Source organism: Lampris incognitus, chromosome 18 (assembly GCF_029633865.1).
Source record: "Lampris incognitus isolate fLamInc1 chromosome 18, fLamInc1.hap2, whole genome shotgun sequence".
NCBI classification, from domain to species: Eukaryota; Metazoa; Chordata; class Actinopteri; order Lampriformes; family Lampridae; genus Lampris; species Lampris incognitus.
Genome location: NC_079228.1, coordinates 8,446,677 through 8,466,323, shown reverse-complemented (window position 1 = coordinate 8,466,323; position 19,647 = coordinate 8,446,677). Strand labels below are relative to the sequence as shown.

The 19,647-nt window shown below is 46.5% G+C and overlaps 1 protein-coding gene across 1 annotated transcript in view; it reads right to left on the bottom strand.

Moving 5' to 3' along the window:
* LOC130128306 (protein lin-28 homolog A-like) overlaps positions 1-12,094 on the bottom strand; it is a 31,020-nt gene extending 18,926 nt beyond the window's left edge. The window contains exons 1-3 of the mRNA XM_056297945.1: positions 12,085-12,094; positions 11,139-11,266; positions 10,914-11,054 (exon numbers count right to left, since the gene is read on the bottom strand). Of these exons, the coding sequence (XP_056153920.1) occupies positions 10,914-11,054; positions 11,139-11,266; positions 12,085-12,094 (279 nt within the window). The remainder of the gene's footprint in view (positions 1-10,913; positions 11,055-11,138; positions 11,267-12,084) is intronic.
* Positions 12,095-19,647: the final 7,553 nt, after the last annotated feature.

Sequence of the window (19,647 nt, the reverse complement as noted above, 5' to 3'; positions counted from 1 at the left end):
GGCGGCGCTGTGCTGGATTATTACCGGCAATCTGTGTGTGTGTGTGTGTGTGTGTGTGCGCGCATGCTTAGTGGGGTGGCTGAACACACAACATCCGGCCATTTGTGAAAGTTGCTGGGAGGAAACTCGGTGTTTTAAATCAAATGCTGCACACACAAAAATTCCACACTTGCATCGACACATGCAACACATGCAACACTGCAACACTGCAACACTGCATTTCTCCGGTACACGTGTGTGCCGAACCGAAAGACCCATACTGAACATTTTCGGTACAAATACGTGCACGTTACACCTCTAGTATTATAGCACAAGGCCCAGAGTTGCCGAATTCGGTACCCAGAGAGCACCCGGATGTGGGCCACTTCAGGCAGTGATGCGGCACTGATGGCCTCCTTCTGGCCCTGAAAAACTGGATGTGAGCCTGAAGTGGCCCACATGTATAATAGCAAATATGGCCTAAATATGCCAAATCAAATGTGGGCCTTTTCTGGTAAAAGATGCGTTGCTCTGGGCAACATGTGATCCAGATGTGACCCTGAAGTGGCCCGTGTGGTAAATGGTGAATATGGCCCAAATATCACAAAACAAATATGGCCACCTTTGGCAAATATGTGGCACATGCGGCATTGCTATGGCTTGGTTCTGGCCCAGATCTGGCAAACAGGAGTGGACCACCCAAGTGCCATCATTCCACGCGGTATTTGGGCCGGATGAAAGTGTCGGGGCGGGACGGGTCCGGGCCACAGCAGTTTTGCTATGTGGGTAACCTGGGCGGAGTGAGATTTTGCGCTCATGCGCACGCTTTCATTCGTTGTTTTCATTCTTCTCTCTGCCGCGCGCTCAACGTTAGACAGCTAATGATAAGCTAGCTGGCCAGGCTGCTTACACAGCGTTTATTCTACACGGAGAGACGCGTTATGCACCAATCAGAGGGCAAGTTAAGATGCGTCTCCATGGAAATACCCACATAAAAGATCCAGTTTTCGAATACTCAGCTGCCTTCTAGAGCAGGGGTCCCCAATAGGCGGCCCGCGGGCCACGTCCGGCCCGTGACGGGTTGAATTATGGTCCGCGAGGATTTTTGGAGAAATGCCAGAAGGAAGATTTTTTTTTAATTTCCCTACCAAAAAAAAAAAAAATCTCAGTGTAACCGGTTATTTTGTTGCCTGCTGCGGGATTCGATACAGCGTGTGCTGCACCACAAGGCGACATCACTAACCGCTCGGCTAAAGGGTCAAACTCGTTAGCTAGGGACTAACGTGTCTTATTACTAGTTTACAGTAGTAAAAGTAAGACTAGTAATATATCGAAAAATAGATGAAAAATCTCTATTTAAATTATAATACCTGCAACCTGCTGGAGGTTGAGTGGCCCATGGTTTTAAAAGTGGCCCTAAAAGTGGCCCGCTATGAAAAGTAATTGGGGACCCCTGTTCTAGAGTCAAAGTCGTTCGCTTGGTTTAACAAATACAATACCAGAAAGACTTTGAGACCATTACTACACCAGAAACACTTTGAGACCACTACAATGCCAGAAACACTTTGAGACCGTTACTACACCAGAAACACTTTGAGACCATTACTACACCAGAAACACTTTGAGACCATTACTATACCAGAAACACTTTGAGACCACTACCATACCAGAAACACTTTGAGACCACTACAATACCATAAACACTTTGAGACCACTACCATACCAGAAACACTTTGAGACCACTACCATACCAGAAACACTTTGAGACCATTACAATACCAGAAACACTTTGAGACCACTACTATACCAGAAACACTTTGAGACCAAAACCATACCAGACACACTTTGAGACCACTACAATACCAGAAACACTTTGAGACCACTACAATACCAGAAAGACTTTGAGACCATTACTACACCAGAAACACTTTGAGACCACTACCATACCAGAACAACTTTGAGACCATTACTACACCAGAAAGACTTTGGGACCATTGCTATACCAGAAACACTTTCAGACCATTACTAGTGAGGAGTTTCACCAGGGGGACGTAGCGCATGGGAGGATCACGCTATTCCCCCCAGTCCCCCCCCCCAAACAGGCGCCCCAACCGACGAGAGGAGGCACTAGTGCAGCGACCAGGATACGTACATCCAGCTTCCCACCTGTCACCACAGATACTCCTTCTGTACTTACCATGGAAAATCAACCAGGACTTAGAAAAGGCATTTTCTACATTTATTGGACAAGCCAAAAAACCTGGACAAAGACTTCAAATATTACCTCACCTACAGATATGGATGGCCTTTCTATGGCTTATTTGGTATTTTACAACTGGGGTTGTGATGCACGCCACTTCTGGCTATGGTTACATAACATCTTAAGATGGAGCCTTGTATTGATTCCTGGGTTTGCTCTACTCCCCATGGGGAGTCTGATCACTTATGATACAAATAATAAAAATTCAGAAGTGAAGCGCAGTCTTGTTATAGAAACACCAGTGTCAGAGTCTGGCATGATAAAACTAAATAACTATATATCTGAGAAGGAAAAATGTGAAATTCTTGCTGTCTTCTATCGTCCAAAATCCTGACTTCCCTGCATGCACTGGCTCATCTGTGTTCTCTTCTTGGCGGGACAAGGGGATTAATGGACTTGATGAGTTATTTACAGATAATACTCAAGGCTGGATTATGGACCGGGCATGCCGAGCGAGTGCCCCGGGGCCCCGGACCATGAGAGGCCCCAAAAGGTCAGCGATATTGTGTTCACGTATAGTAGGGATCCCAAATCATACCCTACAAGGGACGTTTGCTCCAACCCTGCATCGCGATGCAGGGCCCCAAGCTATAGTCTCCACTGATGCAGGGCCCAATCTACAGTCTCTACTGATGCAGGGCCCAAGCTACAGTCTCTACTGATGCAGGGCCCCAAGCTACAGTCTCTACTGATGCAGAGCCCAAGCGTCAGTCTGTACTGATGCAGGGCCCCAAGCTACAGTCTCTACTGATGCAGGGCCCAAGCTACAGTCTCTACAGTCTTTACTGATGCAGGGCCCAAGCTACAGTCTCTACTGATGCAGGGCCCCAAGCTACAAAGTCTCTACTGATGCAGGGCCCAAGCTACAGTGTCTATTGATGCAGGGCCCCAAGCTACAAAGTCTCTACTGATGCAGGGCCCCAAGCTACAAAGTCTCTACTGATGCAGGGCCCAAGCTACAATCTCTATGGATGCAGGGCCCAAGCTACAGTGTCTACTGATGCAGGGCCCCAAGCTACAGTCTTTACTGATGCAGGGCCCAAGCTACAGTGTCTATTGATGCAGGGCCCCAAGCTACAAAGTCTCTACTGATGCAGGGCCCAAGCTACAAAGTCTCTACTGATGCAGGGCCCAAGCTACAGTCTCTACTGATGAAGGGCCCAAGCTACAGTTTCTACTGATGCAGGGCCCCAAGCTACAAAGTCTCTACTGATGCAGGGCCCAAGCTACAAAGTCTCTACTGATGCAGGGCCCAAGCTACAGTCTCTACTGATGAAGGGCCCAAGCTACAGTTTCTACTGATGCAGGGCCCCAAGCTACAGTCTCTACTGATGCAGGGCCCCAAGCTACAGCCTCTACTGATGCAGGGCCCCAAGCTACAGTCTCTACTGATGCAGGGCCCCAAGCTACAGTCTCTACTGATGCAGGGCCCCAAGCTACAAAGTCTCTACTGATGCAGGGCCCCAAGCTACAAAGTCTCTACTGATGCAGGGCCCAAGCTACAGTCTCTACTGATGAAGGGCCCAAGCTACAGTCTCTACTGATGAAGGGCCCAAGCTACAGTCTCTACTGATGCAGGCCCCCAAGCTACAAAGTCTTTACTGATGCAGGGCCCAAGCTACAAAGTATCTACTGATGAAGGGCCCAAGCTATAAAGTCTCTACTGATGAAGGGCCCAAGCTATAAAGTCTCTACTGATGAAGGGCCCAAGCTACAGTTTCTACTGATGCGGGGCCCCAAGCTGAAGTCTCAACTGATGCAGGGCCCCAAGCTACAGTCTCTACTGATGCAGGGCCCCAAGCTACAAAGTCTCTACTGATGCAGGGCCCCAAGCTACAAAGTCTCTACTGATGCAGGGCCCAAGCTACAGTCTCTACTGATGAAGGGCCCAAGCTACAGTCTCTACTGATGCAGGCCCCCAAGCTACAAAGTCTTTACTGATGCAGGGCCCAAGCTACAAAGTCTCTACTGATGCAGGGCCCAAGCTACAGTCTCTACTGATGAAGGGCCCAAGCTACAGTTTCTACTGATGCAGGGCCCAAGCTACAGTCTCTACTGATGCAGGCCCCCAAGCTACAAAGTCTTTACTGATGCAGGGCCCAAGCTACAACGTCTCTACTGATGAAGGGCCCAAGCTATAAAGTATCTACTGATGAAGGGCCCAAGCTATAAAGTCTCTACTGATGAAGGGCCCAAGCTACAGTTTCTACTGATGCGGGGCCCCAAGCTACAGTCTCTACTGATGCAGGGCCCCAAGCTACAGTCTCTACTGATGCAGGGCCCCAAGCTACAGTTTCTACTGATGAAGGGCCCCAAGCTACAGTCTCTACTGATGTGGGGCCCCAAGCTACAGTTTCTACTGATGCAGGGCCCCAAGCTACAGTCTCTACTGATGCAGGGCCCCAAGCTACAGTCTCTACTGATGCAGGGCCCCAAGCTACAGTTTCTACTGATGCGGGGCCCCAAGCTACAAAGTCTTTACTGATGCAGGGCCCAAGCTACAAAGTCTCTACTGATGAAGGGCCCAAGCTATAAAGTCTCTACTGATGAAGGGCCCAAGCTATAAAGTCTCTACTGATGAAGGGCCCAAGCTACAGTTTCTACTGATGCGGGGCCCCAAGCTACAGTCTCTACTGATGCAGGGCCCCAAGCTACAGTCTCTACTGATGCAGGGCCCCAAGCTACAGTTTCTACTGATGCAGGGCCCAAGCTACAGTTTCTACTGATGCGGGGCCCAAGCTACAGTTTCTACTGATGCGGGGCCCCAAGCTACAGTCTCTACTGATGCAGGGCCCAAGCTACAGTCTCTACTGATGCAGGCCCCCTGGTGGATTAATACGGCCATGATAATACTCTACTGTCCTTCCTGCAGTAACAAGAGACATTTGATATACCCAGTGAACATTTCTTTGGCTAGCTGCAAATCAGGCATTTTATATCATCTCAGGTGACCTCCTTTTCTGTTAACCCCCCTTGTAGTGACGTAGAGAGATTTATCTTGGCGCACCAAAATGGTAAACCTTTTATATCATCATTTTATTCATTTCTCAGTTCCTCTGGTATGTAGGACTTGCCAAATATTTCTTGTAAACGGGAAAGAGGTGTAGGTACTGAATATATTGAAGAGGACTGGCAGACGGCTATAGACTTGCTTAGATCCAGGTCTACAAGTGACAGACGGAGGGAGACTCGGTACAAGAGTCTCCTCATTAGGGGTGTAATGGTGCACAAAAATCACGGTGCGGCTTGTATATGGGTTATGTAGTCACGATTCGGTACGTTTTCGGTACACCGGGATGGGGGAGGGGACAAAACATAAAATTGCATATTTTTTTATCAAACAGTGGTTTACTGAACAAACTATGACTCGTTCTTTCTTAAATATAAATAAAAAAAATATTTCTGTCACCACTGCTGCAACCTACTATTAAAAATGTGACATTTACTTAAAAGTAAGTCAAAGTAAATATTCTCGCAAATATAAAAAGATATCATAAAATAAACACCCATTAAGGTGCAGCATTTAGAAGATTAGCTGTACCTTCATTCACGTTAAGATTCTTAAAGCTCTAATTTATCTGCATTCGCCATAACCACGAGGCGGCGCTGTGCTGGATTATTACCGGCAATCTGTGTGTGTATGTGTGTGTGTGTGCTTAGTGGGTTGGCTGAACGCAAAACATCCAGCCATTTGTGAAAGTAAGCAACACTGTAACACTGCAACACTGCGTTTCTCCGGTACACGTGTGTGCCGAACCGAACGACCCATACTGAACATTTTCGGTACAAAAACGTGCACGTTACACCTCTAGTATTATAGCACAAGGCCCAGAGTTGCCGAATTTGGTACCCAGAGAGCATCCGGATGTGGGCCACTTCAGGCAGTGATGCGGCACTGATGGTCTTCTGCTGGCCCTGACAAAATGGATATGAGCCTGAAGTGGCCCACATGTATAATAGCAAATATGGCCCAAATATGCCAAATCAGATGTGGGCCTTTTTTGGCAAAGATGCGGTGCTCTGGGTAACATGTGATCTGGATGTGACCCTGAAGTGGCCCGTGTGGTAAATGGTGAATATGGCCCAAATATCACAAAACAAATATGGCCACCTTTGGCAAATATGTGGCACATGCGGCATTGCTATGGCTTGGTTCTGGCCCAGATCTGGCAAACAGGAGCGGACCGCCCAAGTGCCATCATTCCACGCGGTATTTGGGCCGGATGAAAGTGTCGGTGCGGGACGGGTCCAGGCCACAGCAGTTTTGCTATGTGGGTAACCTGGGCGGAGTGAGATTTTGCGCTCATGCGCACGCTTTCATTCATTGTTTTCATTCTTCTCTCTGCCGCGCGCTCAACGTTAGACAGCTAATGATAAGCTAGCTGGCCAGGCTGCTTACACAGCGTTTATTCTACACGGAGAGAGGCGTAATGCACCAATCAGAGGGCAAGTTAAGATGCGTCTCCATGGAAATACCCACATAAAAGATCCAGTTTTCGAATACTCAGCTGCCTTCTAGAGCAGGGGTCCCCAATAGGCGGCCCGCGGGCCACGTCCGGCCCGTGACGGGTTGAATTATGGTCCGCGAGGATTTTTGGAGAAATGCCAGAAGGAAGATTTTTTTTTAATTTCCCTACCAAAAAAAAAAAAAAATCTCAGTGTAACCGGTTATTTTGTTGCCTGCTGCGGGATTCGATACAGCGTGTGCTGCACCACAAGGCGACATCACTAACCGCTCGGCTAAAGGGTCAAACTCGTTAGCTAGGGACTAACGTGTCTTATTACTAGTTTACAGTAGTAAAAGTAAGACTAGTAATATATCGAAAAATAGATGAAAAATCTCTATTTAAATTATAATACCTGCAACCTGCTGGAGGTTGAGTGGCCCATGGTTTTAAAAGTGGCCCTAAAAGTGGCCCGCTATGAAAAGTAATTGGGGACCCCTGTTCTAGAGTCAAAGTCGTTCGCTTGGTTTAACAAATACAATACCAGAAAGACTTTGAGACCATTACTACACCAGAAACACTTTGAGACCACTACAATACCAGAAACACTTTGAGACCGTTACTACACCAGAAACACTTTGAGACCATTACTACACCAGAAACACTTTGAGACCATTACTATACCAGAAACACTTTGAGACCACTACCATACCAGAAACACTTTGAGACCACTACAATACCATAAACACTTTGAGACCACTACCATACCAGAAACACTTTGAGACCACTACCATACCAGAAACACTTTGAGACCATTACAATACCAGAAACACTTTGAGACCACTACTATACCAGAAACACTTTGAGACCAAAACCATACCAGACACACTTTGAGACCACTACAATACCAGAAACACTTTGAGACCACTACAATACCAGAAAGACTTTGAGACCATTACTACACCAGAAACACTTTGAGACCACTACCATACCAGAACAACTTTGAGACCATTACTACACCAGAAAGACTTTGGGACCATTGCTATACCAGAAACACTTTCAGACCATTACTACACCAGAAAGACTTTGAGACCATTACTATACCAGAAACACTTTGAGACCATTACCACACCAGAATCACTTTGAGACCATTACTATACCATAAACACTTTGAGACCACTACCATACCAGAAACACTTTGAGACCATTGCTATACCAGGAACACTTTGAGACCATTGCTATACAAGGAACACTTTGAGACCATGACTACACCAGGAACAGTTCGAGACCATTGCTATACCAGAAACACTTTGAGACCACTACCATACCAGAAACACTTTGAGACCAATACCATACCAGAAACACTTTGAGACCACTACAATACCGGAAACACTTTGAGACCATTACTACACCAGAAACACTTTGAGACCATTACCATACCAGAAACACTTTGAGACCACTACCATACCAGAAACCCTTTGAGACCACTACCATACCAGAAACACTTTGAGACCACTACAATACCAGAAACACTTTGAGACTACTACAATACCAGAAACACTTTGAGACCATTACCATACCAGAAACACTTTGAGACCAGTACAATACCAGAAACACTTTGAGACCACTACCATACCAGAAACACTTTGAGACCATTGCAATACCAGAAACACTTTGAGACCACTACCATACCAGAAACACTTTCAGACCACTACAATACCAGAAACACTTTGAGACCACTACCATACCAGAAACACTTTGAAACCACTACAATACCAGAAACACTTTGAGACCATTGCTATACAAGGAACACTTTGAGACCATGACTACACCAGGAACAGTTCGAGACCATTGCTATACCAGAAACACTTTGAGACCACTACTCTACCAGAAACACTTTGAGACCATTACAATACCAGAAACACTTTGAGACCACTACAATACCAGAAACACTTTGAGACCACTACAATACCAGAAACACTTTGAGACCATTACTACAACAGAAACACTTTGAGACCACTACTATACCAGAAACGCTTTGAGACCATTACCATACTAGAAACACTTTGAGACCACTACCATACCAGAAACACTTTGAGACCACTACCATACCAGAAACACTTTGAGACCACTACCATACCAGAAACACTTTGAGACCACTACCATACCAGAAACACTTTGAGACCACTACTATAGCAGAAACACTTTGAGACCACTACAATACCAGAAACACTTTGAGACCATTACCATACCAGAAACACTTTGACACCACTACCATACCAGAAACACTTTGAGACCACTACTACACCAGAAACACTTTCAGACCACTACAATACCAGAAACACTTTCAGACCACTACCATACCAGAAACACTTTGAGACCACTACCATACCAGAAACACTTTCAGACCGCTACCATACCAGAAACACTTTGAGACCACTACCATACCAGAAACACTTTCAGACCACTACAATACCAGAAACACTTTGAGACCATTACAATACCATAAACACTTTGAGACCACTACCATACCAGAAACACTTTGAGACCACTACCATACCAGAAACACTTTGAGACCACTACAATACCAGAAACACTTTGAGACCATTACTACACCAGAAACACTTTGAGACCATTACCATACCAGAAACACTTTGAGACCACTACCATACCAGAAACACTTTGAGACCACTACCATACCAGAAACACTTTGAGACCACTACAATACCAGAAACACTTTGAGACTACTACAATACCAGAAACACTTTGAGACCACTACCATACCAGAAACACTTTGAGACCACTACAATACCAGAAACACTTTGAGACCACTACCATACCAGAAACACTTTGAGACCATTACAATACCAGAAACACTTTGAGACCACTACCATACAAGAAACACTTTCAGACCACTACAATACCAGAAACACTTTGAGACCACTACCATACCAGAAACACTTTGAGACCACTACCATACCAGAAACACTTTGAGACCACTACCATACCAGAAACACTTTGAGACCACTACAATACCAGAAACACTTTGAGACCATTACTACACCAGAAACACTTTGAGACCACTACCATACCAGAAACACTTTGAGACCACTACCATACCAGAAACACTTTGAGACTACTACAATACCAGAAACACTTTGAGACCACTACAATACCAGAAACACTTTGAGACCACTACAATACCAGAAACACTTTGAGACCACTACCATACCAGAAACACTTTGAGACCACTACCATACCAGAAACACTTTGAGACCACTACCATACCAGAAACACTTTGAGACCATTACAATACCAGAAACACTTTGAGACCACTACCATACCAGAAACACTTTCAGACCACTACAATACCAGAAACACTTTGAGACCACTACCATACCAGAAACACTTTGAGACCATTACAATACCAGAAACACTTTTAGACCACTACCATACCAGAAACACTTTGAGACCACTACTATACCAGAAAGACTTTGAGACCACTACCATACCAGAAACACTTTCAGACCACTACAATACCAGAAACACTTTGAGACCACTACCATACCAGAAACACTTTGAGACCATTACAATACCAGAAACACTTTGAGACCACTACCATACCAGAAACACTTTTACGTTTGCCTGTTCACCCCTGTTACTGTCGCGGTGTTTGGGCGTGAGATTTGCGTGAGATTTGCGTGAGATAGACTCTGAAAGCGTGAGAGTCATGCCAGATGCGTGAGACTTGGCAACCCTGGAAACATTTAACAGGCCTTGCTGGTTATATAACCTACATCGTTTTGCAGACAACAGCATTGTTATTATTGTTTACTTTATTTGTGTGTGTGTGTGTGTGTGTGTGTGTGTGTGTGTGTGTGTGTGTGTGTGTGTGTGTGTGTGTGTGTGTGTGTGTGTGTGTGTGTGTGTGTGTATGTATGTATGTATGTATGTATGTATATGTATATGTATATGTGTGTGTGTGTGTGTTTGTATGTATGTATGTATATATATATATATGTGTGTGTGTGTGTGTGTGTATGTATGTATGTATGTATATATATATATATGTATATATATGTATGTATGTGTGTGTGTGTGTGTGTGTGTGTGTGTGTGTGTGTGTGTATGTATGTATGTATATGTGTGTGTGTGTGTGTGTGTGTGTGTGTGTGTGTGTGTGTGTGTGTGTGTGTGTGTGTGTGTCCGTGGTGGTAGAGGCGGCTCACCTGGTGGACAAACACGTCGACGGGCGCGTCCAGCGGCTCCCCGTCTCTGCTGCTCATGGACAGGAAGCCGAAACCCATCCGCGCGTTGAACCATTTACATGCACCGCTGCCTCGACTCGACCCTCCCTCCTCCTCCTCTTCCTCCACCTCCTCCTCCTCCTCCGGCTTCCCACTGCCCCCTGTCCAAAAACACAGAGAGCAGAGTGGCTGTGTGACCCCATTCACCAAGCCAGGCTTCCTGCCACACAGGTCCGAGTGCAGAGGGAGGACCCGCTTGCCCGGCCCAGTGCCTCCCCCTGGTCTGACAGGAGATGCTGCGAGGAGATCTGTGCTCCTGACGCCGGGAGGAGGCTCTGCAAACGCTCATTAATGTGAAAAAGAGGATTCTGCTCCTGGCAAATCCACCTCGCAAAAAGTCACGAAATATATTCACGACCAGGTCTATCACACCCCCACTGTACTTGACGTCATAAACCATTTGTTAACAGTAATAGCCCAAATATTTGTTCTTCTTCTTCTCCTTCTTCTTCTTCTCCTTCTCCTTCTTCTTCGTCGTCTTCTTCGTTACATCTGTTTCTTGTCTGTGTTGTATTTTAACGTTGGCTTTGGAGGGTGAAGCTCCTCATGTTGTACGTAAGTCGTGGTTTCTAATGTATATGATGCCTAATAACCTCTAATAACCTCTAATAAGCTCTAATAACCTGTAATAACACATCTGCTGCAGTAGCGTGAGAATGACAAGCGGTATAGCCGTGAACCAGAAGCCCCACAAAACAGATCCGTCTCCTCTTTTTTAAATCTCATATCAAAGTGAAGACAAAACCAGCAACCCGTCTCTTCTTCTCTGCAGAAGGTCCAGTCTGCACCAGTGCTGCTGACCTGTGATGCTGTGAGGGATCAGAAACCATCTGACTGACGTCTTCCTCACCCCCCCCCCCCGACTAACCAACCCACCGCCTCACACACAAGTCCTCTGCAGGAACACACACACACACACACACACGCACACACACACACACACACACACACACACACACACACACACACACACACACACACACACCTTTCTCTGAAACGAGTCCCCGTATCTGACAGACAGTCAAAACACATATTGTCAGTGTGCGAGACCCTCCGGGAGAAAGGAGGAGAGGACTGCGCCCTCTGGCTTTACCTTCTGCCATGCTCTGACGTTCCCAATTAAGGCTCCTGCAGCTCCGGCAAAAAAAACAAAAACAAAACACGGGCCTATAAACAGCCAGCCGGATGAACGCTCACCATCCTTTACCCCTCCTGCCAAAGAATGTCTTCGCCTCCGTCCCGTCCCCTCTTCTTACACACGCCACGGAGCCCCCTGACCCACCTACTTCTGATAGAGACCCCCCCTCCCCCTTCCTCCTCACCTCCCCCCTTCCCCCTCATGTCCACGTGATATTCCATTCAATTTAAATTGGCTTTCCCACAACCCCAGCTGGCCGCTTAAAAGTACAGTTGTTGCCCGAACCACATTAAACAGTAGGAGGTGGGCTGTGTTGAATCGCAGCCCTACATGACATACATATGACCTACATGTCAGGCCTACATGTCACACATATGACCTACATGTCAGTACTACATGTTGCACATATGACCTACATGTCAGGCCTACATGTCACACATATGACCTACATGTCAGGCCTACATGTCACGCATACGACCCACATGTCAGTAATACATGTCACACATATGACCTACATGTCAGGCCTACATGTCACACATATGACCCAAATGTCAGTACTACATGTCACACATATGACATACATGTCAGGCCTACATGTCACACATATGATCTACATGTCAGTATTACATGTCACACATATGACCTACATTTCAGGCTTACATGTCACACATATGACCCACATGTCCAGGCCTACATGTCACACATATGACCTATATGTCAGGCCTACATGCCCTACATATGAACTACATGTCAGTACTACATGTCACACATATGACTTACATGTCAGGTCTACGTGTCACACATATGACTTACATGTCCAGGCCTACGTGTCACACATATGACTTACATGTCCAGGCCTACGTGTCACACATATGACCTACATGTCAGGCCTACATGTCACACATATGACCTACATGTCCAGGCCTACGTGTCACACATATGACTTACATGTCAGGTCTACGTGTCACACATATGACTTACATGTCCAGGCCTACGTGTCACACATATGACCTACATGTCAGGCCTACATGTCACACATATGACCTACATGTCAGTACTACATGTCACACATATGACCCACATGTCCAGGCCTACGTGTCACTATATATGACCTACATGTCAGTACTACATATCACACATATGACCCACATGTCCAGGCCTACGTCTCACACATATGACCTACATGTCAGTACTACGTGTCACACATATGATCTACATGTCAGTACTACATGTCACACATATGACCTACAAGTCAGTACTACATGTCACACATATGACCCGCATGTCAGGCCTACATGTCACACATATGACCTACATGTCAGTACCACATGTCACACATATGACCTACATGTCAGTACTACATGTCACACATATGACATACATGTCAGTACTACATGTCACACATATAACATGCATGTCAGTACTACATGTCACACATATGACCCACATGTCAGTACTACATGTCACACATATGACCTACATGTCAGTACTACATGTCACACATATGACCTACATGTCAGGCCTACATGTCACACATATGACCTACATGTCAGGCCTACATGTCACGCATACGACCCACATGTCAGTAATACATGTCACACATATGACCTACATGTCAGGCCTACATGTCACACATATGACCCAAATGTCAGTACTACATGTCACACATATGACATACATGTCAGGCCTACATGTCACACATATGATCTACATGTCAGTATTACATGTCACACATATGACCTACATTTCAGGCTTACATGTCACACATATGACCCACATGTCCAGGCCTACATGTCACACATATGACCTATATGTCAGGCCTACATGCCCTACATATGAACTACATGTCAGTACTACATGTCACACATATGACTTACATGTCAGGTCTACGTGTCACACATATGACTTACATGTCCAGGCCTACGTGTCACACATATGACTTACATGTCCAGGCCTACGTGTCACACATATGACCTACATGTCAGGCCTACATGTCACACATATGACCTACATGTCCAGGCCTACGTGTCACACATATGACTTACATGTCAGGTCTACGTGTCACACATATGACTTACATGTCCAGGCCTACGTGTCACACATATGACTTACATGTCCAGGCCTACGTGTCACACATATGACCTACATGTCAGGCCTACGTGTCACACATATGACCCACATGTCCAGGCCTACGTGTCACACATATGACCTACATGTCAGGCCTACGTGTCACACATATGACTTACATGTCAGGTCTACGTGTCACACATATGACCCACATGTCCAGGCCTACGTGTCACACATATGACCTACATGTCAGGCCTACGTGTCACACATATGACTCACATGTCCAGGCCTACGTGTCACACATATGATCTACATGTCAGGTCTATGTGTCACACATATGACCCACATGTCCAGGCCTACGTGTCACACATATGACCTACATGTCAGGCCTACGTGTCACACATATGACCCACATGTCCAGGCCTACGTGTCACACATATGACCTGCGATTTCACACATTCACTATTTCAACACAAACCGTGTGTGTCTGAATGTGTCATTCAAAGAGGAAAAATACTGTTTTTAAAAATGACTCAGGTCTGTAGGCCTCCACACAAACTATTAATCTGGGTTGTAGTAGGTGCAGCTCAGCGGCTTGGTATAGCCTACTCGTTTGTCTCATGCAGTCTGTACAACTAATTGCAGAACTAACTTCAGCAATCGGGAACATTTATTTGTCATTTCATTTCATGCACCTGCGCACATCAAATGAAACGAAACATCATTTCCCCCAGCCCACAGCAGTGCAACACAAAGACAACAACACACATCCAAACTACAAAAAACGACAAAAACTACAAAACACATATATCCAATATATATATATATATATATATATATATATATATATATATATATATATATATACAAACATATATATATATACACACACATATATATATATATATATATATATATATATATATATACGTATAATATCATTGTCCAGGAGATTGAACGCCAGCCAGGATGACTGTCGGAACTGCCTGTCTGCATGGGCTAGCAGCTAGCTTAGCCTGCCCCGCCTCCACATTCTGTCACACCACTCTTGGTGTTTCGTCTTCGGGTGCAGCTCCAGTCAGGGCCGTGGTCCCTGGGCCCACCGGGTGCAGCAGACCAGGCTCCCCCAGCCATAAAACCAAGACACAAACTTAGACGCAGATGTGGTCAAAGACACTGCATCAGACCGGACCACTCGGGTTAAGGTCTCGTTTTTGGAGTAGCTGCTTTGTTTTGCACCAGTTACACACAGTACGGTGCCGTATTAGCAGCTGTCAGGTAGATAATCTGAAAAGAATAATGAGGATTATTTTCCTGTCTGAACTAGAAGGACAGACACGAGACGTGTAGACGGATAGACGAGTGAGGTGGGTGTTAGTTGTGGGAACCCTCAGTATGAACCGGATGTCAGGGACGAAGGACGCAGAACTGCATCAGACAAAGGCATGAAGTACTACACATCAAATCACGTTGCATGTTGGAGTTGCTCGTCAACAAACAAACAAAGGAAAGAAAGGTTTAGCTGAACCCACCACCGTTCTGTTTTCTAAGGGGAAGTGGCGTCAGCAGACTCGCCGTGGCCTCTATAAACGCCCAGTAACAAGTATCAACAACATGTTTGGAGCAAAGATGCAACTTCACCCAAGTATGTTGTCAATGCAGCCTGTCTGGTTCCTGCTCCCCCCCCCCTGTGGGTGAGGGGGCACCGGGCTGGAGGGTAAAACTGTCAGTTAGTTAAATGAACAGGCATCCGTGCAGCATCTTGTGTTTCTTTTTATCCACAATTGACCTTTCGCGAAGTACCGCCCCAGAACGGTGCTGGTCCAATCCTACCTTATACGGTCCGTCAAGCTTTGAAACAGACAGCAAAACACTGAAGCGGTGTGGCTATGGGGTCTGCAGACCGGATGCTAGATATGTGAACAGTTTGGAGGGGGGGTAATTCTCTTTCCCTTCCCCAAACCCAGAACGCAAGAAGTGCAATGTCTGCAATAGATCTGGCAGTATAGCAGACCCCATGGCCAGCTTCATCCATCCAGAATCAACACAGATACCTGTCTGCTCCGAGCTAAGCTAGCTACTAGCTACTATTGCTAGCTAATACAGCTAACGTATTATTACTGCTACTTTTACCCACTCAATGTGCTGATTTCTCCCTTCATGTATTGGTGTTTTCCGGCTACTTCCTGGGTAGTTCTGAAACGCTTGACGGGCATAGCAACAGTAACTAAGGGGGGCGGGACTTTGCGAAAGGTCAATTGTACCCGACCAATTACCCCACTCTTCCGAGATGTCCCGGTTGCTGCTCCACAAGTACCAAAATGGTGGTATGTATGGGAGGAGGCATGTGGTAGTCTGCAGCCCTGTGGCTGCAGACTACCACATGCCTCCTCCCATACATGTGGAGTCGCCAGCCGCTTCTTATCACCTGACAGTGAGGAGTTTCACCAGGGGGACGTAGCACGTGGGAGGATCACGCTATCCCCTCCCCACTGAAGAGGACCAGAGGAGGCGCTAGTGTAGCGACCAGGACACATACCCACATCCGGCTCTCCAGCTGCACACACAGCCAGTTGTGTCTGTAGGGACGCCCGACCAAGTCGGAGGCAACACGGGGATTCAAGCCGGCGATCCCCGTGTTGGTTGGCAGCGGACTAGACCCTAGATGTTTCTTTTTGTCACGAGTATGTGTGTGTGTGTGTGTGTGTATGTGTGTGCGTGTGTGTGTGTGTGTGTGCGTGTAAGGGACAGAGTGAGAAACGTAAGGGTCAGGGTCTACCTAATAAGGATCAAATTACCCACTCCCTTCGTACGTGTCTCGTGCAGCTGACAGTCTGGAGTCTGCCATAGGAACGAGGCCTCACGACCTCCTGCCATCCTTAACCTGACCTCTGGTGCACCCAGGGGCTCGGGAACAATGGCTTGGCACGTGCACACTCAGCAACCCCCCCCCCTACTGAACACCCCCCCACACACACACACACTCAGAGGAAGTTATGTCACCGTGACTGACAGATGCGGCTCTTCCTCACTGCTGAGGGCTTGTAGGACATCTGTGAACATCTGTCTTCCAAGACCTTCCCTGTCTTCACCACTGATGAGTACATGGCGAGCTGTCTGTGTGTGTGCGTGTTTGTGTGTTTGTGTGTATGTTCACACGTTTGAGTAAACTGGGTGTGTATGAGTGTGTGCTGGACTGAGCGCCAGTGTATGTTTGTGCATTAATGAAGGTGTGTGTTTGTGAGACTGCACCGGAGCAGACGGTGCTGTTCACCACCATAAACATCAACAACACAATAGTGTCACTCACTACGTTTGCATGACATTAGAAAAGGTGTATTTATAGTGTTATGTAGTGATATAACGCCATGTATATCCGCTGGAACTACACTAGGTGTTATGTACTACCCGGACTGTTATTATGGTTACACCACTACCATGTATGGTTATTACGTCTGCCTACTGAGCCACGATTAAACCTGAGTTCTATAACCCAGTGTGGTCATTGATCCTCGACCAATACTACCCCAAGTATTACTTCAGTGTTAGTCCGTCCAAAACTGGACTTTTAAAATACATGTACACTTGTTAGCCCGACTGAAGTGGTACGACATCGAATTTCTGGAAGTGGGACTAGCACACCTAGCTAACGCGGTTGGGGGTGGATTTACTCTGGCATGTATACGCGTCAGTCGGCCCCGAACTGGCCTGGGCGTTCTGCGCATGCTCCACAGTTCCCGCGGCGGTCTTTCACCCGGAAGTCGAACAGCGTGGCATCAACAGTGTCAACATGGCGAGCGCGGGAGCGAGAGCCACGCCTTTCTGGACACACGAGGGGACAGACGCCATGTTGTGTCAGCTTTTTTTCTTTTTTTTAAAGAACTTTATTAACAAAAGTGAACAAAAATCGTATACAACAATGTCAATCAACAATAGTCACGTTATTAAATGTATACAACATTAACACATATATATTATCATAAACATTAACATAAATACGCCAGGGTGGGATTGTATAAAGTAAAACAAATAAATTACACACTTAACTAAATATTTTGTAAATCATAAAGTGCTTATAAGTTTTCACAGCTTTTTTATTTTCACTGTCAGATATTGATGAAATATATCGTTTGATATACGCAGACAGCTCAGGAAAATTAAGGTTTCTTGCTAGAGAATTTAGATCTGTGAATATAAAATTTTGTTAAGATAATTAGCAAACTGATTAAATAATACTGAGAATGGAGGTTCCTATCAAATTCAGTATATCCAAACCATACAGTTTTCCAACTCAGGGTGAAATGAGGGTAAATATGATCAATAATCAAACGAGACGACCTACTCCACGGTTGTTTAGTGTGTGGGCAAGGCCAAAATAAATGAACCCATGGTGTGTCAGCTGACTGGCCGCTTGTTTGGTATGTGACGCAGTAGGTCAACCGGAAGAAGGTCCAACAGCAACCAGCTGAAAGGGAGCATATCGCCACCTACAATACCGGGGTCGCACACACTTCCGTCAATAAATCGATTCTCCGCCGGTTCTTGTAGACTGGGACAACGACAGTAGTCCAATTACATGGCCTAATGGAGCTGTAAGCGTGGCTCCACGTCACTGTGCGTGTAAACGCACCGACTGTTGCAACTCAGCCTATTCACACGTCGTCTTCCTTCCCTGTTTGTGTGTTTGTTTTGTGGTTGTAACGTGCATGAATAAGTAGACACGCTGGCCGCTGGCTGGAGGGGTCTGACCCTGTAGTCTAGCGGTTAGCGCTGTCTCCTGCGATACGGGTTCGCGTCCCGGCCGCGGCAGATCCTGTGGTTGCCCCCCGAATTCACTACATTGGTGTCAGAAGTGGGATGGAGCGACCGTAAGGCCATCGGAAGCGCATGCGCCCTGAGGCGTGAAGGAGCTGATATGCTGAAGCGCGAGGACGCGCTTCCCGAAGGAGGGGGGGTAGTGTAACGTGGATGGATAAGAAGACTCGCTGGCTGGCGGGTCTGACCCTTTAGTCTAGCGGTTAGCGATGCCTCCTGCGGTGCGGGCGATACGGGTTCGCCTCCCGGCCGCGGCAGTTCCTGTGGTTGCGTTGTCCCCCGAATTCGCTACATGGTGTTTTGTGGTGTTGTCGAACGCATTTTTTTGGGAGCGACTGTTTGGCTCTTGTTTTGTGTGGTGGAGGGGGAAATAAGCAATGCCCCCCCCCCCCGGGAGAGCTGCCGGCTCACCTTTCACCTCTTCCCCGCAGGGAGCCCCATCAATCCACGGCCTGCTGCACCTTTGCGGCGGTAGGCCTGTCTTCATCTACCGGCTGTAGCCTACACCAGCTGACATTCATAATAACAGAAAAATCAAAAACAAAAACAATGGAGTCCAGTTTGATAGATGCACGTGATTAATGAAAAAAGACAACGCATCACGTGACTGACCGGGACAGCGTCACAGGACTTCCA